Source organism: Bufo gargarizans, chromosome 9 (genome assembly GCF_014858855.1).
Source record: "Bufo gargarizans isolate SCDJY-AF-19 chromosome 9, ASM1485885v1, whole genome shotgun sequence".
NCBI lineage: Eukaryota > Metazoa > Chordata > Amphibia > Anura > Bufonidae > Bufo > Bufo gargarizans.
In genome coordinates this window covers 192,443,898-192,464,329 of record NC_058088.1, presented here as the reverse complement: position 1 = coordinate 192,464,329, position 20,432 = coordinate 192,443,898, and the positions used below count along the sequence as shown (strand labels likewise).

Genomic DNA, 20,432 nt, shown 5'->3' with positions numbered 1-20,432 from the left:
ACACGGCCTGTGGACAGGGGTGGCAGCGTTTGTGAAAGAAAGCAGCCATGTTTTTCTAATCCTAGTCAACCCCTTTAAATGCATGTTACTGTATGATGGAAAGTTCTTCCGCTTTTGAATACACTTTGCTCTATATGTTTTCATGTGAAAGATCTCTGCTTGCTGTCAGCAAATGGGAATGATCTTGTATAAACCCAGAGACCTGAAGTCTCCACAGCTGAGGGTTTGCTGCAGTTGCACGCAGTCTACACAATCCTAGCAGCAGACGAGGTGCTCAGTAGGACACTATGTCTTAAGTGGACAAACCCTTTAAGAGATGGGTTGGAAGGTGTAATGTTCAGATTGTATGTTGTCGGCGCCATCTAGTGGCAGGCTGTGGTATCGCCTTCATTTCTGTACATGATACATAGCTATATGTACCTCTGCACCCTATGTCTGTGGGTCCCAAAGTGCCAGTAAATCATCAACTTGGGGGCCCAAAGTGTCGTCTGCGTTTGTCACAGCTGCAAGTGTCTCTGCCAGCGGTGTCCGCAGGGCATCCATGGCAGAGTTATATATTGGGCGCCCCGAGTCCTCCAGGGCCGTCCTGAGGAGGGACCACCTCCTTATGGACAGCCTCTTTAAGAATATCCTATTAGTCATAACTGCTTGGAGAATCGTTGCGGCGTCACGCCAATCCTATGTCTCAGCCGGCGCCCACCTACAGGCCCCAGCCGGGAGACTCGTGTAACTTTTTGTAATCCTCATCTTGTTACTTTTTAGGTATCTGGGAATATGTGTGAAAGACGAGAAACTGTATCCAATTCTGGAGGTAAATTCCTTAATGTTTCATATTCACATCATATGTAAGGAGGTTGTCACAGCCCTGCCTTTTTTTTTATTTTTAGCATAATTTTAAGGGGCAACCCTACCCAGAAACGTAATCTACTGATAGAAGATTGGGGCAGTCCTATGTGGTTGGAGATGCTCGTTAAATCTTCGAGATTCTCTCACTTGTACCGTTATACCAGGGATTGCGGTATAATGGCCGCCGGCATTGTCCAGCTGCCAGGCCTTTGATGGTATCTCGCCGTCCTCTGGGGGGGAAATTCTGGGACAGAACGTTCCTTGTTCTCACCTCATGGTTTCCGTGTAACATAAACACTTCTGGTTCGGACATCCTGCCCGCCATCTCCAGAAGGAAAGCTCCACTAAAAGTTTACTTTGCTGTACTGATCTACAGTGAAACCAGGTATTATACTCTAGTCACATCCAGAGCTGCACTCCTAATTCTGCATGCTCTGTGTGTGGTGCATTATAAGACTTCGGGTGTATTACACTGTGGGAGATATCGTTCCCTGTTTTTGCTCTCTTTCTCGTACACAAAACTAATACTGGTTTAAAAATAAAAAATAAAAAAATTTCCCGCAATGCCACCATCCTATCGGTGGTTTATATTGGGCACTGATAGATTACAACGGGAAGGCAGCAGAATTGTGATTGCAGCTCTGGTTGTGACTGGAGTGGGGCAGAACATCCAGCCAATCACTGTAGACTTCATTAAAGGATTTAGCTCCGCCCTATGCACGCAGTACAAAAGGCTGAAATCAGATTGGTTGCTTTGGGCCACACCCCCACTTTTGTGGTTTAACAAGCTCTCTCCCCCTCCCCCAGTACGTGAATGGCGGCTGCTTAGAGGAGCTCCTGGCCTGTAAAGAAGTCCACCTGAGCTGGAAAGAGAAGGTGGAGCTGTCATGTGACATCAGTCGGGGGATGGTCTATCTGCACTCCAAAAATATCTATCACCGTGACCTGAACTCCAAGGTAATGTTAAATATGTATACATTTCAAGGAACCAATTATAGTCCTTAATCTCCACTGGCTGTGTCAGTCTTCACTGTTAGAATTTTATTTGCCTGGGGGTTCGCCTCATAGCTTCTTGTGTATTTTGCAGAATTGTCTTATAAGGGTGACCTCACGTGGGAGAGAAGCACTTGTGACGGATTTTGGTCTGGCCCGAGAGGTGGTGGAGCCGCCACTGAAGAATGGAGAAAGGAAGTTGTCCCTTGTGGGATCTGCCTTCTGGATGGCCCCTGAAATGTTACGTGGGGAACCGTATGACCGAAAGGTGCGTTACTTATCAAACCACTGAACACTATTCTTAATATTGTATTCAGAAAACAGGGCAACTGGTTTAAGGGCAGTTCCAGTATAATAATACCGCCCTCTATGGACAGGAGTATACCACCTAAAATACTGCTCCTATGTACAAGAATATAACTACTATGATACTGCTCCTATGTACAAGAATATAACTACTATAATACTACCTCCTATGTACAAGAATATAACTACTATAATACTGCCTCCTATGTACAAGAATATAACTACTATAATACTGCCTCCTATGTACAAGAATATAACTACTATAATACTGCTCCTATGTACAAGAATATAACTACTATAATACTGTTCCTATGTACAAGAATATAACTACTATAATACTGCTCCTATGTACAAGAATATAACTACTATAATACTGCTCCTATGTACAAGAATATAACTACTATAATACTGCCTCCTATGTACAGGAATATAACTACTATAATACTGCCTCCTATGTACAAGAATATAACTACTATAATACTGCCTCCTATGTACAAGAATATAACTACTATAATACTGCCTCCTATGTACAAGAATATAACTACTATAATACTGCCTCCTATGTACAGGAATATAACTACTATAATACTGCCTCCTATGTACAGGAATATAACTACTATAATACTGCCTCCTATGTACAGGAATATAACTACTATAATACTGCCCCTATGTACAAGAATATAACTACTATAATACTGCTCCTGTGTACAAGAATATAACTACTATAATACTGCCTCCTATGTACAAGAATATAACTACTATAATACTGCTCCTATGTACAAGAATATAACTACTATAATACTGCCTCCTATGTACAAGAATATAACTACTATAATACTGCCTCCTATGTACAAGAATATAACTACTATAATACTGCCTCCTATGTACAAGAATATAACTACTATAATACTGCCTCCTGTGTACAAGGATATAACTACTATAATACTGCTCCTATGTACAAGAATATAACTACTATAATACTGCCTCCTATGTACAAGAATATAACTACTATAATACTGCTCCTATGTACAAGGATATAACTACTATAATACTGCTCCTATGTACAAGAATATAACTACTATAATACTGCTCCTATGTACAAGAATATAACTACTATAATACTGCCTCCTATGTACAGGAATATAACTACTATAATACTGCCTCCTATGTACAAGAATATAACTACTATAATACTGCTCCTATGTACAAGAATATACAAGAATATAACTGCTATAATACTGCCTCCTATGTACAAGAATATAACTACTATAATACTGCCTCCTATGTACAGGAATATAACTACTATAATACTGCTCCTATGTACAAGAATATAACTACTATAATACTGCCTCCTATGTACAAGAATATAACTACTATAATACTGCCTCCTATGTACAAGAATATAACTTCTATAATACTGCCTCCTATGTACAGGAATATAACTACTATAATACTGCTCCTATGTACAAGAATATAACTACTATAATACTGCCTCCTATGTACAAGAATATAACTACTATAATACTGCCTCCTATGTACAAGAATATAACTACTATAATACTGCTCCTATGTACAAGAATATAACTACTATAATACTGCCTCCTATGTACAAGAATATAACTACTATAATACTGCCCCCTATGTACAGGAATATAACTACTATAATACTGCCTCCTATATACAGGAATATAACTACTATAATACTGCTCCTATGTACAAGAATATAACTACTATAATACTGCTCCTATGTACAAGAATATAACTGCTATAATACTGCTCCTATGTACAAGAATATAACTACTATAATACTGCCTCCTATGTACAAGAATATAACTACTATAATACTGCTCCTATGTACAAGAATATAACTACTATAGACCAGGTGGGTTTTGTCCATGGCAGACAGGGGTCTGAGAACACTATAAGGCTTCTTCATCTTGTAAACTGGGCCAAACGATCGGCTAAGCCCTTGGTGTTGGTGAGCACGGATGCGGAGAAGGCCTTCGACAGGGTCAGCTGGCACTTTATGTCCGAGGCCCTGTCGAGGTTCGGTTTACCGGACCAGTTTATTAAAGCTATCTATACGTTATACTCGGCCCCCTCTGCTATGGTCAAAGTGAATGGTACACTATCGCCACCATTTCGCATCACTAACGGGACGAGGCAGGGGTGCCCCTTATCTCCTGCATTGTTCGTTCTGGTGATGGAGACCCTACTTTGTAAGATTCGGTTGGACCCAATGATTGAGGGTCTACGTATCGGTACCTGTACTCACGTTGCTGCAGCATTCGCGGATGACCTTTTAGTCATGACATCGAACCCCAAGGAGGCCTTGCCCAGGTTGCTGAATGTATTTGAAGATTTTGGGTTCGTTTCGAATTTTAAAATTAATTATGGGAAGTCCATGGCTCTCAATATATCATGTCCACAAACGGTGATCACTGCTCTTAAACGTGCGACTCCTTTTTCTTGGGCCTCTAGAGACATTGTGTATTTGGGGACGCATATTTCAGCTAATGTTCAGGATCTCATTTCCCTTAACTTTATGCCGCTCCTGCAAACTGTTCGCTCACATTTACAGGACCTGAAACTCCCGTTTGTTTCCTGGGTTGGCCGTAAAAACTACATCAAGACCTTTATTCTCCCCAAATTTTTATACTTGCTGCAATCCCTCCCCATTTGGCTCCCGAATTCATACTTTACTGAAGTCCGCAGGGTGTTCACACGCTTCCTATGGAATGGCAAATCGCCACGTATTGCCTACTCTGTGCTTACAAGGGATAGGAAGTTAGGAGGTTTGGGATGCCAGATGTCAAGCTTTACTACACTGCTGTACAGCTGGGTAGATGTGTTAATATTATGTCTCGTCAGTCCAATTCCCTTTGCTCCCGTCTTGAAAATGCTCTTTTGACTGACCAGGAACTGTTGTCTATGTGGGGTATAAGGCCTGTTTCAGCTAATCATTGTTATACGTCCCCGGTTTGGAAGGGCATGTTGGTGGAGTGGTCTAAAATGATCCAATCCCGTACTTTTAGCTTCCCGAACGCTTGTATGCCGCTTAGACTTCTTCAATGTCACCTACACCCTGCCGTGTCACGCCCCTCCGGGATTTGGTCTAGGCTCGCTGACACTGCTCTGCGGGATGTCCTTCTCCCGGACGGCAGTTGGCACTGGGATTCAGTAATGGACCTCCCTGTGGTCAAAGCTGCCCCTTTTTCCATCTAGCGAACTTCCAGAGGGACACAAAACTGTGTGTTGGACTCCTCTCTGGTGGTAGCTCCCCTCCTGGCTTGAAAAGAAGGTTCTGACTACTAAGCCTCCTATTCGGCCGTTATCTCAGATGTATAAAGAGTTGCTCTCCTCCCTGCCCCCGGAGCTTCGTTTCATGGCGTCATGGGAACGTGAACTCTCCGTAGCCCTCACGGACCCAGAGAGGGCGTTTATCCTGGCTCATTCGCACGGTTTCAGCCGTTGTGTGAGAATCCAGGAGAACTCATTTAAACTTCTTTGCAGGTGGTATAAAACACCTGAATTTTTGCATAAACTGAACCCAGAGGTCTCCGAAAAATGTTGGAGATGCGGCACAGACACTGGATCCCTATCGCATATTTGGTGGTTTTGCCTTAAGATCCGGCCGTTCTGGAGCGAGGTTGAGGCCCTAATCAACCAAATATGCGATACTGAGATATCACTAGATGTTAAGCTCATTCTATTATGGTGCCCAAACAAGTCCCTTACACCCACCAAACATGACCTTCCAACGATGTTGCTCACAGCGGCTAGGTTGCTCATACCCTTTTTGTGGAAGAACGATTCCCCGCCGACTGCCCTTATGTGGTCTGAGAAGGTGGACCAACTCTACCGTTTCGAGGAGCTAGCGCATTGGGAGACTAACTCACGCTCTCGCTTCTTGAAATTGTGGTCTCCATGGAAAGTCTACAGAAATTTTACTTGATGGAGCAGATGTGTATCCCTTCCTTGTTTCCCTCCCCTCCCTCCCCTCCTGAGGTCCTCTTTCCCTCCCTTTTTTCTCTTTCTTTGATTTCTTTGTATGATTATTGTCAATGACAGCTGGTACTGTTTGCACTTGACATGTATGCTGGATGTCTATCTTGTATCCTATTGCCATCATTGTACTGTCATGTGTGGGCTACGGCCTTGATTTTTCTTTCAATAAAAAGAAATTTGGTTAAGAATATAACTACTATAATACTGCTCCTATGTACAAGAATATAACTACTATAATACTGCTCCTATGTACAAGAATATAACTACTATAATACTGCCTCCTATGTACAAGAATATAACTACTATAATACTGCCTCCTATGTACAAGAATATAACTACTATAATACTGCCTCCTATGTACAAGAATATAACTACTATAATACTGCTCCTATGTACAAGCATATAACTACTATAATACTGCCTCCTATGTACAAGAATATAACTACTATAATACTGCCTCCTATGTACAAGAATATAACTACTATAATACTGCTCCTATGTACAAGAATATAACTACTATATTACTACTCCTATGTACAAGAATATAACTACTATAATACTGCCTCCTATGTACAAGAATATAACTACTATAATACTGCCTCCTATGTACAAGAATATAACTACTATAATACTGCTCCTATGTACAAGCATATAACTACTATAATACGGCCTCCTATGTACAAGAATATAACTACTATAATACGGCCTCCTATGTACAAGAATATAACTACTATAATACTGCTCCTATGTACAAGAATATAACTACTATAATACTGCTCCTATGTACAAGAATATAACTACTATATTACTACTCCTATGTACAAGAATATAACTACTATATTACTACTCCTATGTACAAGAATATAACTACTATAATACTGCTCCTATGTACAAGAATATAACTACTATAATACTGCCTCCTATGTACAAGAATATAACTACTATAATACTGCTCCTATGTACAAGAATATAACTACTATATTACTACTCCTATGTACAAGAATATAACTACTATAATACTGCTCCTATGTACAAGAATATAACTACTATAATACTGCCCCCTATGTACAGGAATATAACTACTATAATACTGCCTCCTATGTACAAGAATATAACTACTATAATACTGCTCCTATGTACAAGAATATAACTACTATAATACTGCTCCTATGTACAAGAATATAACTACTATATTACTACTCCTATGTACAAGAATATAACTACTATAATACTGCTCCTATGTACAAGAATATAACTACTATAATACTGCTCCTATGTACAAGAATATAACTACTATAATACTACTCCTATGTACAAGAATATAACTACTATAATACTGCTCCTATGTACAAGAATATAACTACTATAATACTGCCCCCTATGTACAGGAATATAACTACTATAATACTGCCTCCTATGTACAAGAATATAACTACTATAATACTGCTCCTATGTACAAGAATATAACTACTATAATACTGCCTCCTATGTACAAGGATATAACTACTATAATACTGCCTCCTATGTACAAGAATATAACTACTATAATACTGCCTCCTATGTACAAGAATATAACTACTATAATACTGCTCCTATTGACCGGTTCTCATATTTTCAGGTTGACGTCTTCTCTTTCGGAATTGTGCTTTGTGAAATACTCGGTCGAATTCCTGCCGACCCTGAGATTCTGCCCAGGACTCGGGTATGTGTCATATTCCGCTGAGTAGAAGCCGCAGGACTACACCTCCCATCATGTCCTGTTAGCGCTGTCTGACAATCTCTTCTTTCTGTTCCACTATGGTTAGGACTTTGGTTTGGACGTAGTCGGATTTCAGGCCTTGGTGAGGGACTGTCCTCCTCCGGTGCTGGATGTCGCTGCCAGCTGCTGTCGGGTAGGTGTCACGGTTTCACCTCCCCTATGTAAGATCCCTGCTTTCTGTCAGTGAGTGGGAGCATTCGCTATTGACATCACCACCCTGTCCTGCTGACACACTGTAACAAGCTCTGCACCTGTATCATTACCAGTCCTGTATTTTATAGGATTAACCCCTTATTCCCTGTCTCGTTTCCCAGCTCGAAGCATTTAAGCGACCGTCATTCTGTGAGATTCTGGATAACCTGGAGGATGTGGCGGAAACACTGGACTCCCCGTCAGAGCTGCCGGACTCCTCCTGAGGGGCGCGGGTGTCAGCTGTAAATACTGTACAGACCTCAGGGCCGTGGGAAGAATCCAGATATTTATTGAACTGTTTTGTATGTTTTGGAGGGGGGGGGATTCCTGAATGGTCACATGACCCCATAATGGCGGCCATCGGGCTCCTGCTGGGGGGGGAGTGGATTTAACTTTAAATAATAAATGTTGCTTTGTTATAATACCGCATGAATTCAGAATGTGACGCCCGAGGAGGAGCGTGGGGGTTACGTGTTACCCCTGATGGCGTTAAACCACTGGAAAACAGATTACTCCACTCACATCCCAAGCTGCAGGGGACGGCCATCTTGGCTCTGCATTTTCCTAGTGTTATATGCGGCATGTCCCCCCAACCCCCCCCCCCTTAATATAATGACACTGCAGACGATGTGGCCTCCCCCTGTGCACCTCTATGGTATATTCCACCTCGATCGGGTGCTCCTCCTGCACATTGTGACGGAGCTGCAGTAACAGAGTGTGGGTGACCACTGATTGGGGGGGAGGGGACTCTCCTGTCTTTCCTGGCAAGTATAGGTGAAGCACAGCGATCGGCGCTAATCTGTGTGTAGTAACTACGGCGCGGTCGCACCTTCACCCTACTCTCTTCAGTCAGTGCCTTAGTCCCCTCGGGGGCGGGGGGTTATGATTTTCCAGGGCGATGTGTGTATATATATTTTTTGGCCCCTGCCCTTTACCACCTCCTACGGGTATTGTTAAATCGCTATCATGCAATTATTTAACCCCTTTGGCTCTGTGTAATATTTTTGTCTTGCGCTCTTCTGTATAAACCATGTTTTCTGTAGTTTTAGGGCCCTCGCCCATTAAAGCGGGCTCCTGAGATCAATGTGAAATGTCCTGATATTTCTCTGCAGGTGTAATATCCACATCCACCACTTGGTGGCGCCAGAACTCCATGAGAACCAGATAGCAGCGCAGCAGAGCTAAAGGGACTGGTGCAGCTGTATACGGGCTTTCAGGCTTGTGATATTGATGCCATGTCAGGGTAGGTTATTTAATATCTGATCAATGGGGGTCACAGCCCGCACCCACAGACCCCGTACCCGTGGATGCTGGAACAGGAAGCACGGCTCCATTCAAAAAGCTAGTTCCGGAGCTGGAGGCTGAAGGGAACAGCTGACGGCGGGGGGTGCTGGGTGTCGGACTGTCACTGAGGATAGGTTCAATATCCTGAGCCTGGAAAACCTCTTTAAACTTCAGCTGTAAGAAGTAGGTCTGTGTGGGGTTTCAGGCTATAAACAAGAATGCTGCTGTTCACTGAGAGCAAACAGAGATCTTACAAATGTTCAGACATTTTGATCATACAGTGATTTAAAGCGAGGATTAGACGGACTCCGGTCCGTGGGTTGTGTCCAGTACAGCAGCACGGCTCAGAGCTGCAATACCATACACAGCCTAATGAAAGGTGTGGCGCTGTTTTAAGAAGCAGATGTGTTTTCTAATCTAGGACAACCCGATTGATAATCTTTAGTTGGCGATGACTAGGATCCTCATATAGATGGCGGCTGTAAAGGACGTGTGCAGTTTTGCAACCATTTGTTTTATTGGATTAATGCATCTATGATACGACGACGTCAATACTTTTAACTATTAATCTGCTCCCGTTTTGTGTCTACAGCCCCCGTGCAGAGCTGTGTGTTCCATAGTTAGATCTGTAGATCAGCAGCAGGAGGAGGAGGCATGGAGTGAATGGTAAGATCAGACCACACAGGGTTTGTCTGTATCCATGGAAACGCATATCTCTGCATAGGAGCTGCAGCCACAAAACCATTTATCTGTAGTTCAGACTGTCTAGAAAGCGAATGCTGCAGAAAATGTCCATTGTAGAAAGGGTTAATAAGTAATAAAAGGAAAGCGGCCTAGTCTCATAGAATCAGCGGATCTTCATTTCGGACACTTTGTACGAGTAATGGTGGCCCTTTCCTTTCAGCCAGTTCACCCCGTTGGCGTAGCTCGTGTGGTTCCCCCTCAGGTACCGTCCGTTGAGGTTGGAGTCATGACAGGCGACGTACCACCAGCCTCCAGCATAGGACTGGGCGCAGTGATGTTTGGCTTTGTCATTGTCTCGGTCCTTTGTGGAAAACTGGTTATTCCTGTGGTAGGTTAGAGAGTCCCCTGAAAGAGAGTGGTTAATGCAGTGAGACTACAACTACTACTCCTCCTCTCAGGTAAGACATCGCCCAGCTTTCCAGAAGTTCTAAGTGGTTGCAGGGGACGGGATTTGATGGTTTAAGGCAGGCATGTCCAAAGTGCGGCCCTCCAGCTGTTGCGAAACTACAACTCCCAGCATGCCCTAATAGCTGTAAGCTATCCAGGCATGCTGGGAGTTGTAGTTTTGCAACAGCTGGAGGGCCGCACATTGGACATGCCTGGTTTAAGGGGTTCTCCTTCTTCATACTTGCCCAGCGGACCCTAAACATGGCACCTATTTGCTCCATACACATTTTTTTTCATGTAGGCACTTTCCTTACTCTATTCTCAGCTTCACTGCATCCTGGCAGGATGTTTACCTGCAGCACTTCCTGTTTACCTGCAGCACTTCCTGTTTACCTGCAGCAATAAGAACTAAAAGTGCAGACATGGAAAACAGATATATGGGGCAAAATGTGCAGCATTTGGGGGGGCAGATGAATATTCTCAGTTTGAAAGCGGAGAACTCCTTTAAACTCAATCCTGCAATAAGCTCCCCCTGGTGGCTGCAGTAGATATGACACTGCAGTCACAAGCAGGTAAAGAAGTTCCGTCCTGTCGTATGCTACTGCAGACAGCAGAAAAGGCCGCAGGTTATCTGGCAGCCATTACAGCTTCCCTAGAGTCCTGAATGGTTGATCTGCCTAGTGATGTGTTGTCTGCTCCCAGGAAAGCAGGGTGATAACTTCTGTGCACCTATAAGGACAGCTAATAATAACACAACATTCTTTACCCTAGAGCAAGGATCCCCAGTCTGTGCCTCCCACCTCCGCTGGGAGTTATAGTCTCCCCACAGGAGGAGTCTGGTGCCCTATTGTCTAGAAGTTGTCCCAGCTTTCCTAGAGCCCTGAACGGCCCATCTGGGGGCAGAGAAAGCATCACCAGGCAGATCGGCTGCGGCTCCCATGTCTGTACAGAATGTGGCAGGTTCAGGAAAGCTGGAAGCAGTTTCACCCCCCTCCGTTAGGGGGCGCTGTGTTCATACTCACCTGCAGATCCCTCCAAGAAGTGGACCGGACCCAGGGTGTAGTTGTGCGCCTCGTTGGATATGCTGAAGTCTCTGTACGAGGCGTACGTGTGGACATTCGTAAAATCTGTTAGGTCGACCCGGAGCTGGACCTTCCCTGCAAGGATAAGATGCATAAGGAAGGAAAGGGGCTCCCCCCAGGAGAGAATGACCCTACGGTGGTGCCCCCAATGTCAGCTCCATCCTGGGAGATCAGATCCATCTATAGGTGGACGGGTGAGTGAGGCCTAGTGCGCATGTGCCCCCCTATGATCAAAATGACCAGGCAATTACCAGGAGAGGTCAGGCGATGAAGGTTGTCGTTCCCCAGCCAGAATTCACCGCTCTGATGTCCGAATCCCTTCTTATAATCATTCCAGTCCCGATAAAAGTCCACCGAACCGTCCACACGCCTCTGGAAAACCTACAAGAAGAATGACCCCTCTATAAATGCAGGACATCCCCTTAAAATCCTAGTGTTACCCAGGTGCAGATACATTTACAGCTCCTACAGGAAACTGCACTCAGCTTTCCTAGATCCCTGAATGGCAGATCCGCCTTGTCATGCAGAGATATATCCCCAGAGCGCAGCTCGGCTGATACACTACAGGGGGAACGCCGAGTGATGCCCCCAGACTATACGGGCTTTCACCAAGCAAGAAACGGGGGAGACTCACAATCCAGCCGCCTCCATCACTTTCCATGTCGCACAGCACAGCGAGAGGAGCGCCACCTGGTGGATAGATGGTGTACCACCCAGTAAGAGCCTGACCCTGCTCCAGGAGCTGCTTACAGTTCTGGGCAGCTGAAGAGGAATTACCAATGGATTATAGTAAACGGCAAACCAGTGAAAACAGGAAAAAAAAGTTTAATAAAAATTCTAAATTATTAAAAAAACAAAACAATAAATTAAAAAAAAAAACTAATAAATCTCACAACTTACAGCTCAGAGTGTAAACTCCTGGATCCCCTGGAGAGAAAACAGCAACGTTTACTATAAGGTAATGCTGTCCACATCCAACATACAGAAGATGCCCAGGTTATACCAGCCTGGTCCATATCACTGTATACAAGAAGATGTATAACTTATACCAGCTGTACATATATAATAATATACAGAAGATGCCCAGGTTATACCAGCTGTACATATATAATTATATACAGGAGATGCCCGGGTTATACCAGCTGTACATATATAATTATATACAGGAGATGCCCGGGTTATACCAGCTGTACATATATAATTATATACAGGAGATGCTCGGGGTATACCAGCTGTACATATATAATTATATACAGGAGATGCCCGGGTTATACCAGCTGTACATATATAATTATATACAGGAGATGCCCAGGTTATACCAGCTGTACATATATAATTATATACAGGAGATGCCCAGGTTATACCAGCTGTACATATATAATTGTATACAGGAGATGCCCAGGTTATACCAGCTGTACATATATAATTATATACAGGAGATGCCCAGGTTATACCAGCTGTACATATATAATAATATACAGAAGATGCCCAGGTTATACCAGCTGTACATATATAATTATATACAGGATATACCCAGGTTATACCAGCATGCTCCATATCACTATATATAGGATCCCTCCAGTATCCAGGCCCGGGATTATAATGCATCGGGAATGTTGTACCTTTAACTCCTTGTGGACCCATTTTCCCTGGAATTCCAGGGGCTCCGCTCTCCCCTAAGAATAGAAGAAATTCTCAGGCATTCATCTCCTGTCAGGGAAAGGTTTACATATGAAAAGATGAGATAAAACATGATACCTTTAGGTCCTGCAGGTCCAGGCTGACCAGGGGCACCAGGCGTTCCTGGACATCCCCTTAAAATGGTCAGTTTGTCTGATCCTTGAAGTCCAATGACCTTAACATCTGGGATTAAAAGAGAAGAAAATATGAGCGATTGGGTATGCCGAGCCTGTGTATCTAAGCCAATAATGTGTGATACTGTCTGCTAAGCTATGTATCCAATCCTATCCTGTGTGATACTGCCTGCTGAGCTGTGTATCTAATCCTATCCTGTGTGATACTGTCTGCTGAGCTGTGTATCTAACCCTATCCTGTGTGATACTAACTGCTGAGCTGTGTATCTAATCCTATCCTGTGTGATACTGCTTGCTGAGCTGTGTATCTAATCCTATCCTGTGTGATACTGTCTGCTGAGCTGTGTATCTAACCCTATCCTGTGTGATACTGACTGCTGAGCTGTGTATCTAATCCTCTCCTGTGTGATACTGTCTGCTGAGCTGTGTATCTAATCCTATCCTGTGTGATACTGACTGCTGAGCTGTGTATCTAATCCTCTCCTGTGTGATACTGACTGCTGAGCTGTGTATCTAATCCTATCCTGTGTGATACTGTCTGCTGAGCTGTGTATCTAATCCTATCATGTGTGATACTGTCTGCTGAGCTGTGTATCTAATCCTATCCTGTGTGATACTGTCTGCTGAGCTGTGTATCTAATCCTATCCTGTGTGATACTGTCTGCTGAGCAGTGTATCTAATCCTATCCTATGTGATACTGTCTGCTGAGCTGTGTATCTAATCCTGTCCTGTGTGATACTGTCTGCTGAGCTGTGTATCTAATCCTGTCCTGTGTGATACTGTCTGCTGAGCTGTGTATCTAATCCTATCCTGTGTGATACTGCCTGCTGAGCTGTGTATCTAATCCTATCCTGTGTGATACTGTCTGCTGAGCTGTGTATCTAATCCTCTCCTGTGTGATACTGTCTGCTGAGCTGTGTATCTAACCCTATCCTGTGTGATACTGACTGCTGAGCTGTGTATCTAATCCTCTCCTGTGTGATACTGTCTGCTGAGCTGTGTATCTAATCCTATCCTGTGTGATACTGACTGCTGAGCTGTGTATCTAATCCTCTCCTGTGTGATACTGCCTGCTGAGCTGTGTATCTAACCCTATCCTGTGTGATACAGTCTGCTGAGCTGTGTATCTAATCCTATCCTGTGTGATACTGTCTGCTGAGCTGTGTATCTAATCCTGTCCTGTGTGATACTGCCTGCTGAGCTGTGTATCTAACCCTATCCTGTGTGATACTGACTGCTGAGCTGTGTATCTAATCCTATCCTGTGTGATACTGTCTGCTGAGCTGTGTATCTAATCCTATCCTGTGTGATACTGTCTGCTGAGCTGTGTATCTAATCCTATCCTGTGTGATACTGTCTGCTGAGCTGTGTATCTAATCCTATCCTGTGTGATACTGTCTGCTGAGCTGTGTATCTAATCCTATCCTGTGTGATACTGCTTGCTGAGCTGTGTATCTAATCCTATCCTGTGTGATACTGTCTGCTGAGCTGTGTATCTAACCCTATCCTGTGTGATACTGTCTGCTGAGCTGTGTATCTAATCCCATCCTGTGTGATACTGACTGCTGAGCTGTGTATCTAACCCTATCCTGTGTGATACTGTCTGCTGAGCTGTGTATCTAATCCTATCCTGTGTGATACTGTCTGCTGAGCTGTGTATCTAATCCTATCCTGATTGATACTGTCTGCTGAGCTGTGTATCTAAGCTTATCATGATGCTCTCAAAATTCGACACTTTATAAAACCTTGCAGTTACTGAGTAGAGAATGAAGCATGCAATACCATTTCTGAGCACCAGGTGGCATACTTCAAGCATCATATTGGGGGTCACGTCCATGTTGCTCAGTGCCCGTCCTGCCTGCAGTCAGACTCCTATAAATGGTGGCTGATGACGCACCTAACACAACCACCACTGGGCTCCTCTGCCAAGGGTCTGGACCATGACTTACCAGGACAGATGTCTTCAGTGGAGCTCACAGCCATCAGCCAGATCAGGAGCCAGGCAGCGGTCGGCACACACCCTTTCATTGCTGCTGCCCTCCCGCACTGCCCACTGCACTGCTGCTTTATATAACCTGGGAACTATTTTTGCCAATTTCCTGCCTTTTGCAACTTCCGCTGTGTCTCAATATTAGGTTCCTCATACCTGGAAGACGTCACCGCTGCTAAACTCAGCAGATACAAAGCTGCAATAACGGTACTTTCACACTAGCGTTTTTCTTTTCCGGCACTGAGTTCCGTCCTAGGGGCTCTATACCGGAAAAGAGCTGATCAGGCATATCCCCAGGCATTCTGAATGGAGAGTAATCCGTACAGGAGGCATCAGGACGTCTTCAGTTCAGTAGTTTTGACTGATCAGGCAAAAGATAAAACCGCAGCATGCTACGGTTTTATCTCCGGCCCAAAAAACTGAAGACTTGCCTGAATGCCGGATACAGCATTTTTTTTCCATAGGAATGTATTAGCGCCGGATCCATCCTTCCGGCCTGCACATGCGCAGACCGAAAAAAAGGTGAATAATATAAAATGCCACATCTATTTTGCCGGATGACACCGGAAAGACGGATCCGGAGTTTCAATGCATTTTTCTGACTGATCAGGATCCTTATCAGTCTTACAAATGCCATCAGTTGGCATACCTTTTTCCCGGATCCAGCAGGCAGTTCCGGCGATGGAACCGCTTCGGGGTCACTCTGCCGCAAGTCAGGGCCGTCTTTAATAATGATTGGACCCTGGGCAAAAATTTACTTGGGCCCCCTGGATCCCGCCTTCCCACACCTTAGCAGGCAATCACGCCTCCACCACAACACACACACAAAAAATCCACACATCTTCCAGTTCTGAAGACTCCAGCGGCTCAGGATCAGTGCTCTGGGCAGCTGGGTGTGGGCACCGCTCTGCAGGAAGGAGACCAGGGCTCGGCTTACCCTAGTGTTACAGTGCACCCCAGCACCCCACACTATATAGTAGAGCAGTATAGCAGCCCACAGTATACAACACCTCACTGTATACAACACCCCAAACTATACAGCCCCCCACACTATACAGTACAGCAGTATAGCACTCCACACTATACCGCACCCACAGTATACAGACCCACACAGTATACAGTACAGCAGTATAGCACTCCACAATATACAGCCCCCCCACAGTATACAGCCCCCCCCACAGTATACAGCCTACCACACAGTATACAGGCCCCCCACACAGTATACAGCCCACCACACAGTATACAGACCCACACAGTATACAGTACAGCAGTATAGCACTCCACAATATACAGCCCCCCACACAGTATACAGCCTACCACACAGTATACAGGCCCCCACACAGTATACAGGCCCCCCACACAGTATACAGCCTACCACACAGTATACAGGCCCCCCACACAGTATAAGGCCCCCACAGTATACAGGCCCCCCCACACAGTATACAGCCCACCACACAGTATACAGCCTCCCACAATATACAGCACCCCACTATACAGTAGTTTACAGTATATTAACATAACAGCCCCTGTCACCTTTTTCTGATGTAATCTTCACACAAAAAAGCTCCACAGTTAAAGAGGACCTTTCACCTAAAAAAAAAATGTAAACTAAGACCATAGCTTTACTTACATGCCCCCATGAAGTGTTGATCGTTTTTTCTTTTTTCAAACTGTGCCCCCGTTTGTCCGCTATGCCCCCCCGGAATAATTCCCGCCGTCTATGCTAATGAGCCAGCCTCAAATGGGCTGGCTTTAAAAGTTCTCCTCGGCGTGCCTTCTCTCTTCTCCCTGGCACGGAGCGCATCCAATCAGCGCGCTCCGCTCTTAGCCAGGGAGAAGACGCTCCAGTTCTCGCGAGACTTCAGAGAACTGGAGCGATTTCGTCTATCCGGCTAAGAGCGGAGCGCGCTGATTGGATGCGCTCCGTGCCAGGGAGAAGAGAGAAGGCACGCCGAGGAGAACTTTTAAAGCCAGCCCATTTGAGGCTGGCTCATTAGCATAGACGGCGGGAATTATTCCGGGGGGGCATAGCGGACAAACGGGGGCACAGTTTGAAAAAAGAAAAAACGATCAACACTTCATGGGGGCATGTAAGTAAAGCTATGGTCTTAGTTTACATTTTTTTTTTAGGTGAAAGGTCCTCTTTAACTTCTGCAACACTCCTGATAGGACCTGTGATGACCTCATAGCCACGTGACCAGTAATTGCTAGGTTACTGGTCACATGGAGATGATGTCATCTAAGGTCCTAGATCACAACGTTAAAGTACACAGACAGCTTGACACCCGGGGCAGTAGCTAGCAGGGCTCAAGAGGCAGCTGCCTTGGGCCCCCCCAGGAGCAACTGGGCCCAGGGCAGCTGCCCCTTTTGCCCCTTGGTAAAGACGGCCCTGCCGCAAGTGTGAAAGTAGCCTAAGGAAGCGGAATTGTCTAATATTCTGGGCATTAAAGATAAATCAATGATGCATTAATAACCCTTATCAGGGTTGTTACTCATCATGTTATCATATTCAGTCACACGACAAATACCAATCTATGCATGGAAAACAATGGAGCAAAATAGTTTTCATCAAATTCACTTCACACAGCCATAATGTTACATGCCAAAATTATAAATGCCTACAGTTACCACTATGGGGAGCTCATTACATACAGATTATACAGCCACCACTACGGGGAGCTCACTACATACAGATTGTACAGTCACCACTAGGGGGAGCTCATTACATACAGATTATACAGCCACCCTTTAGAGGGAGCTCACTACATACAGATTATACAGCCACCACTAGAGGGAGCTCACTACATACAGATTATACAGCCACCACTACGGGGAGCTCATTTATTATTTATACACACTTATATAGCGCTACTAATTCCGCAGCGCTTTATAGACATTATCATCCAACTGTCCCCAATGGGGCTCACAATCTAAGGTCCCTATCAGTATGTCTTTGGAGTGTGGGAGGAAACCGGAGTACTCGGAGGAAACCCACGCAAACACGGGGAGAACATACAAACTGGTGTTGCCCTTGGTCGGATTCGAACCTAGGACCCCAGTGCTGCAAGGCAACAGTGCTAACCACTGAGCCACCGTGCTGCCCATACAGATTATACAGCCACCACTAGAGGAAGCTCACTACATAGAGATTATACAGCCACCACTAGAGGGAGCTCACTACATACAGATTATATAGCTACAACTAGAGGGAGCTCACTACATACAGATTATACAGTCACCACTAGGGGGAGCTCACTACATACAGATTATACAGTCTCCACTAGAGGGAGCTCACTTCATACAGATTATACAGCCACCACTAGAGGGAGCTCACTACATATAGGTTATACAACCACTACTAGAAGGAGCTCACTACATGCAGATTATACAGCCACCACTAGGGGGAGCTCACTACATAGAGATTATACAGCCACCACTAGAGGGAGCTCACTACATACAGATTATACAGCCACGACAAGAGGGAGCTCACTACACACAGATTATACAGTCACCACTAGAGGGAGCTCACTATATAGAGATTATACAGCCACCACTAGAGGGAGTTCACTAAATACAGATTATATAGCCACCACTAGAGGGAAGCTCACTACATACATATTATACAGCCACCACTAGAGGGCGCTCACTACATACAGATTATACAGTCACCACTAGAGGGAGCTCACTACATACAGATTATACAGCTGCCACTAGAGGGAGCTCACTACATAACCACCACTAGAGGGAGCTCATTACATACAGATAAATACAGTCACCACTAGAAGGAGCTCACTACATACAGATTGTACAGCCACCACTAGAGGGAGCTCACTACATATAGATAACAGTCGCTACTAGAGAGGGAGCTCACTACATGCAGATTATACAGCCACCACTAGAGGGACCTCACTACATACTGATTATACAACCACAACTAGAGGGAGTTCACTACATGCAGATTATACAGCCACCACTAGAGGGACCTCACTACATACAGGTTATACAGCCACCACTAGAGGGACCTCACTACATCCAGGTTATACAGCCACCACTAGGAGGAGCTCACTACATAGAGATTATACAGCCACCACTAGAGGGAGCTCACTACATACAGATTATACAGCCACGACAAGAGGGAGCTCACTACACACAGATTATACAGTCACCACTAGAGGGAGCTCACTATATAGAGATTATACAGCCACCACTAGAGGGAGTTCACTAAATACAGATTATATAGCCACCACTAGAGGGAGCTCACTACATACATATTATACAGCCACCACTAGAGGGCGCTCACTACATACAGATTATACAGTCACCACTAGAGGGAGCTCACTACATACAGATTATACAGCTGCCACTAGAGGGAGCTCACTACATAACCACCACTAGAGGGAGCTCATTACATACAGATAAATACAGTCACCACTAGAAGGAGCTCACTACATACAGATTGTACAGCCACCACTAGAGGGAGCTCACTACATATAGATAACAGTCGCTACTAGAGAGGGAGCTCACTACATGCAGATTATACAGCCACCACTAGAGGGACCTCACTACATACTGATTATACAACCACAACTAGAGGGAGTTCACTACATGCAGATTATACAGCCACCACTAGAGGGACCTCACTACATACAGGTTATACAGCCACCACTAGAGGGACCTCACTACATCCAGGTTATACAGCCACCACTAGGAGGAGCTCACTACATACAGATTATACAGTCACCACTAGAGGGAGCTCACTACATACAGATTATACAGCCACCACTAGGGGGAGCTCACTACATACAGATTATACAGCCACCACTAGAGGGAGCTCACTACATACAGATTATACAGCCACCACTAGGAGGAGCTCACTACATACAGATTATACAGCCACCACTAGAGGGAGCTCACTGCATACAGATTTTATTACAAGACCCGGAGGCTCATATTGCTATTCTCCTTCTTTACTCTGACCAATAGCAGCAAAGAACAAATAAAAATATTGAAACATGTCATCAGCCCC

The 20,432-nt window shown here is 44.6% G+C and overlaps 2 protein-coding genes across 2 annotated transcripts in view; one reads left to right on the top strand and one right to left on the bottom strand.

Moving 5' to 3' along the window:
- LOC122945990 (dual specificity testis-specific protein kinase 1-like) overlaps positions 1-9,184 on the top strand; it is a 36,344-nt gene extending 27,160 nt beyond the window's left edge. Inside the window, exons 4-9 of the mRNA XM_044305246.1 lie at positions 763-811; positions 1,654-1,803; positions 1,934-2,107; positions 7,772-7,855; positions 7,959-8,045; positions 8,227-9,184. Coding sequence (XP_044161181.1) covers positions 763-811; positions 1,654-1,803; positions 1,934-2,107; positions 7,772-7,855; positions 7,959-8,045; positions 8,227-8,328 — 646 coding nt within the window. The 3' untranslated portion in view covers positions 8,329-9,184. The remainder of the gene's footprint in view (positions 1-762; positions 812-1,653; positions 1,804-1,933; positions 2,108-7,771; positions 7,856-7,958; positions 8,046-8,226) is intronic.
- A 699-nt stretch (positions 9,185-9,883) lies between these two features.
- Positions 9,884-15,521, bottom strand: LOC122945991 (ficolin-1-A-like). Its single transcript, XM_044305247.1, has 8 exons — positions 15,366-15,521; positions 13,360-13,464; positions 13,224-13,277; positions 12,502-12,528; positions 12,236-12,363; positions 11,853-11,982; positions 11,542-11,676; positions 9,884-10,477 (listed from the first exon to the last, which is right to left on the bottom strand). The coding sequence occupies exons 1-8, from the start codon at positions 15,442-15,444 to the stop codon at positions 10,236-10,238; spliced, it is 900 nt and encodes a 299-aa protein (XP_044161182.1). The 5' UTR covers positions 15,445-15,521; the 3' UTR covers positions 9,884-10,235.
- Positions 15,522-20,432: the final 4,911 nt, after the last annotated feature.